The sequence below is a fragment of the Acyrthosiphon pisum genome, chromosome A1, assembly GCF_005508785.2.
Source record: "Acyrthosiphon pisum isolate AL4f chromosome A1, pea_aphid_22Mar2018_4r6ur, whole genome shotgun sequence".
NCBI lineage: Eukaryota > Metazoa > Arthropoda > Insecta > Hemiptera > Aphididae > Acyrthosiphon > Acyrthosiphon pisum.
In genome coordinates this window covers 169,312,025-169,317,596 of record NC_042494.1, presented here as the reverse complement: position 1 = coordinate 169,317,596, position 5,572 = coordinate 169,312,025, and the positions used below count along the sequence as shown (strand labels likewise).

The 5,572-nt window shown below is 29.8% G+C and overlaps 1 protein-coding gene across 1 annotated transcript; it reads right to left on the bottom strand.

Moving 5' to 3' along the window:
- Positions 1 to 235: 235 nt before the first annotated feature.
- Positions 236 to 4,837, bottom strand: LOC100574977 (ring canal kelch homolog). The gene is made up of 11 exons (XM_008185925.3): positions 4,481 to 4,837; positions 3,034 to 3,199; positions 2,742 to 2,970; positions 2,494 to 2,669; positions 2,333 to 2,429; positions 1,662 to 1,821; positions 1,469 to 1,581; positions 1,112 to 1,408; positions 903 to 1,043; positions 587 to 836; positions 236 to 508 (listed from the first exon to the last, which is right to left on the bottom strand). The coding sequence occupies exons 1-11, from the start codon at positions 4,503 to 4,505 to the stop codon at positions 318 to 320; spliced, it is 1,845 nt and encodes a 614-aa protein (XP_008184147.2). The 5' UTR covers positions 4,506 to 4,837; the 3' UTR covers positions 236 to 317.
- Positions 4,838 to 5,572: the final 735 nt, after the last annotated feature.

Below are 5,572 nucleotides of genomic sequence, written 5' to 3'. Positions count from 1 at the left end.
AAATATAATTTTTAAAGATAAACATTGTTTTATAAGCGACTTAAAACTATGTAAAAAAATATACACTTTTTAAAATAATGAGTGTTCAATGAAAGAAGAATCACCCGGTATAGTAAATTATATAAGGTTTCGCTGGTATACTGCAATACTATCAATATTATAGCTTATTCATTTAAAATTTGTAAAAATCAATTTAAATTATAAAACTACTTTTAACAAACATTCACAAAAAAAATTGAATAGAACCGTACAAATGTTGTCATTAATTTTATTATACACAAATATGTTCAAATTACTACCAACAACGAGACCATTATCTATGGCAATAAGTTAATACAATGTATTGGTCTATCAACAACTACTCCAGCATAAATTTGTACTTTATTTCTTGACAATCTCTCCAAGGTCCAAGTATTGGTGTTGGGGTTGTAAATTTCTACAGTATCAACAATAAATGATTCTCTTTCTCCACCAAAAACATACACCAAACCATCTAATACGGCTACTCCTATAAGATAATGTAATTTCAATTCAATGTATTTAAAAGTCAATACTAAAAAATATAATTGTCATAGTCACCACTCACCAGGCCTATATCTGCACAAATTCATATCAGCAACAGACGACCAAACACCATCACTTGGTCTATAGACCTCAACACGTTTAAGATACTTTCCTGCACCATAGCCACCAATAGCATACATCACGCCGTCCATGACTCCTACACTAACACCTTTACGATTTCCAGACATTTCTGCAACTGTTGTCCATGTGTCAAGCGCAGGATCATAATATTCCACAGATTTAACAGTTTTACGATCACCAGCACCCCCAACCTACACAATTTAATTTAATGAAATGTTTTACAAATTATAAATGCATAATATAATATGATTGTTCACCGCATATAAACGATTATTGAGTACACCAACACCAAAATCATATCTCTTAATTGACATACTAGACACTAGTCTCCATTTTTGAATACTGACATCGAAAACCTCTACGCTATTAACTGAATTTTTGAAATTACCTCCACCGACCTAGAATTACAAAATTAAATGTAATATTTAAAATATAAAATAAGTAATATACCATTTATTTAACTTACTGCATATATACAATCATCCAATACACCAACTCCCAAACGCCTCCTACTAACTAACATGTCGGCCATTGGAACCCATGAGGGTGATTGTGAAGATACATCAAGCATACTGACAGATTTAGAACTTATTCCATTCACACTTCCTACAGCAAAAACATATCGATCTCTCATAACGACGAGACCAGCTAACCCTCGAAATTCATTTAGTCCTGGTGCAATCTTTCTTTGCGTGGTTGCTGGGTCATACCATTCTGCATAATACTTTGGCGATGTATCAGACCGATTGAACATTAGAATAACCTAATAGAATTAAATGGACAAAATAATTATGAAGATAAATTAAACAAAACAGAATCATACTTTTTGCGAATCACCAAACTGCCTAGGTTTACACCGAATTGTTTTTGGAATCGTGAAATGCTGAAATGATTTTTGTAGATTAAAATTTAATGCTTCAATAACATATTTGTTGCCTAAAAACACAAGTAATAATAATAATTAATAAAATAAATAAATTCATAATGAATGCATCATATTTATGAAAATAACAAACATTTAGGATCATTTTTTAGAAGAGGTTCATTTACTATATTAAATAATATATCAGGTTTAGATGCTAATGTTGGCAGACGCACATGTTCCATTAATTCTGAGAGAACATCTTTTCTTATTTTCAAATCATGTTTTGCCCATTTCATAACACTTTCAAATACCTGAAAATTACAATGATAAATAATTGAAATTAAATTTAAATATCTCAAAATGGTAATATTGAAGATCATAGGGGGGTGTTTCTAACTATTATTTTCCATACTTACATTATATTATATATTTGTTAAACTACCCATTAGTGGATTACTGGGTCCTAAACATGTAATGCATCTTGGTTTCTTTTTTTTTTTAACTAAGGAATATTTTTATAATTTTAAATTATCAAATCTATATTTATTAGTTTCAATACTTTGATAACCTTCTCTATGTATATTATTAATATAAAAATATTAGTAAAAGGTACATTAGGTTTTATCATTTTTATTATATATTATTTTTTATATACGCCTGGTCATTATTTAATTCAAGTATATGTTTTTTTTATCCCTAGTTTCATAGTAAATAGATTTTATACAATAAAAAAAAAAATAACATGTAATGTAGAAATCTGAATCAGTAAAGCTTATTTTTCTACAACTGTGTTATTCTACAATAATATTGCAGTTTGCTTACTTTTTCTTCATATGGAACAGCAAGGTCATTACAGGATATAATCTTAACCATATCTTCGGAAGATAATGATAGGAACTCATTAGTTTTAACCACTTCCCTGAAATTAATTGTTATTAAATAAACAATTTATTAAGTATAGACTGAAGCTAATTATATCATACAAAAACTGTTTTTTAATGAATGCTTCACAACTTGATAACAAATCCGTACAGTTATGTAAATCAGCAAACGCCCTGATACCAAGACAATTCGATGCATCAAGTAGTTTTTGTAAAAATTCAGCACATGCAGCACTTACAAAATCTAACTGTAAGATGTTTGCTCCTTGTAATAAAACCTTGAAAATCAACAATAATACATTTAAAACAATTTTATATTAGTCTACGTAAAATCAAATTGTTAATTATACCTGTACATTTTCTTTTGTGACTATAAATTCACCAGTATAAATATAATCTACTAATATTTTTAAAACCATGGAATCTAATTCTCTTATATTAACAAGATCTTTATTGCTCTCATCAAAATTATCAAACATTGCTCTGAAATATGGACTAGCTGCAATTAGAACATTTTTATGTCCTAATACTAAAGTACCGTCATTTGTTTTAAATCTAATATCACATAAAACTTTATTTCTAAAAACAAAATTGTGTTACTAATATTTATTTTGAATTAAGGTAAAATTACAGTTAGCATACTTGCGTAGAGATTGTAAATTTTCTAGTAATCTTACAGAGTGAGAGTCATTTCTAAATTGTGTCGGTTCACATTCATTTGATTTCAGAACTTCCTTTAGATTACTTTCACCAGATGAAGCCTGAACGTTATCCATTTCTTTTACTGCCTTAACAGCTTTGAAATCAGCTAAAACAATTGGATTAATTTTAATATCATTGTGTTACATTAAGTACATTATTTTAGTATTAAACTAAATTTAAGAAACTAAGACAGGGTAAAAATCAACAAAATACTGCTTATTTTTAATACTTTTCATTAGGTATATTTTCAGCAGAACAAAGTTGTTTTAGTAGAACTGAAGTATAACTGTCTTTCCCGAAAAATCTACAACCACTTTAAGGAACTATATTTGTAACGTCACATCATGATCAGAATATTAAATTATTATTTAAAGAAGAGGAATATTTTCATTATTAGTAAAGTATTATTGAATTAAAATAAGTACATTATAGAATGTTTTTCTTAATTATTTTTCAATAAGTATGAATTCCTTTTCCAAAAAAATGACAACTTAGTTAAGTGAGTAATTTTTTTTTCAGTAAGCTCATCACCACAATATAAACTTCATAAATCCACATATAGGTGCTCAAACACAAACAATTGATTATTTATGGAGACACTTAAAAGTAAAATGTAATATTTAGGTAGTCACATGGAGCAAAAAACCTAGTCGAAAAGCAATTTAGTACAGGAGGCGTTCAGTCAATCTGTTCTAAGTTTTTTTTTTTAAGAGGAGCTATACTCGCATGCGTTGTCTCGTCTTACAAATGCACGACATAGCAAAAACTGTTTTGCGCAAGACAACTATGCCCCCTCTGTATTTATAGTAGAATTACTAAACTTCCACAACGCATAGGGAAGAACTTTATCTGGGTTGTAGCGTTTTTATTATTTGGACAACATTAATATTATTAAAGTTATTAGTTTGAGAACAACATTAGTTTTTTTTGTTGAATTATTAAAAACTATTGGTAAATGCTATAAAAAAAACAAAAACGCTACGACACAGATTAAGTTCTTCCTTATGTGTTGTGGAATTTTGGTGATTCTACTATAAATAAAGAAGGAGCATAGTTGTCCCACGCCATACAGTTTTTGCTATGTTGTGCATTTATAATACGGAGACAATGTATGCGGTTGTAGCGTCCTCTCAAGAGACATAAAAGACACGTTTGTATGAAATATATTTTTTACCTACATGGATAATCATAGGTCCGACCATAGGGCAATATAGAGGCGGCGTTATCTATTCAAACTGTATTATATGGCTGATGCCAAACTAGCTAGCTATAACTAAACTATTATTCTATCTTCTATGGGTCGGACACAAGTGGTCATCTTTTGCAGAGGGCATACGTACCCATGAATTTCTAATTCAAACGTTTGTGATTTTGTGAAAATGCTTACTTTGTTGCGCGTGCCTACGCTTCATATTAAGGCGACAGCGGTGTCTGTGTCCGGCGTAGGTGACTGGAGGTTCGAATCTCAGCGTCGATGGCGGATTCGGTGGTTCTGGAACTTCAACAATCACAATTTCGTATGAAAAAACGTGACCACGACTACGGAATGTACCTTGTAAATAGTAAATACGTGCCGGCGCCGGTGTGTGCGTGCGATACGACTTCGACAGTGCGACGTCCTTGCAGTTTCGCTGTGTGCGGTGATATTGATATTATTGTTAAAAAGAAATATAGGTAACAATATATCGATACAAGTGGGTAATCGTTCTATTGTGATGTGTATAAAATTAATAATAATAATATGATGAACACGTATTGGTATATGTTCAAGACAAAAAACAGAGGTTAGGTTTTCGCGCGTCGTGCGTACGCGTGTAGATCATAATATTCATAGATAATAGCATAGAACAATAATTATTGAATGGTAATAGAGATGGTGTAGGCATCTATTGGTGTAAGTACGCGGCTACCCGTCGCTTTTCGGCGTTTTTCAATATTATTATTTATCATACGAAATTTAAAGTAAGCAAGTACATAATAATTCTATTTATAATTCTAATTATCTATGATAATAATATTATTATTTATTAAAATATTATAATACCTATAGAGAAACCATATACCTACTATTATAGTATTATGTAAATTTTTTTATTTTTGATCTTTAAAAATATTTGACTAATTTACCTGAGTAATTGGTAATAATTAATATTACATTATTACCCACATGAATCATATTGAAATATGTAAGTTTTCTCAATTGTGTGTTTTAGGTGAATGCCAGCATAACAAGGCGATGTATAAGAGCCATGTATATTGTTCGGTTATGGTCGTAAAAACTTTTACTCAACTGTAGATATATTTTTATTTTTGAGTACTAATTCAATCAATACCTACGATCAAATGTTTTCAAATAACAAGTTTAGAAATTGGCTATATTGAAACTTTCAAAAAGACGTTAAATCATATTTAATTTTTTTTATTTTTAGCGTTAAAAAAAAAATTCTAAATCGTTGTATTGTACGTGCAATGGGGGGGG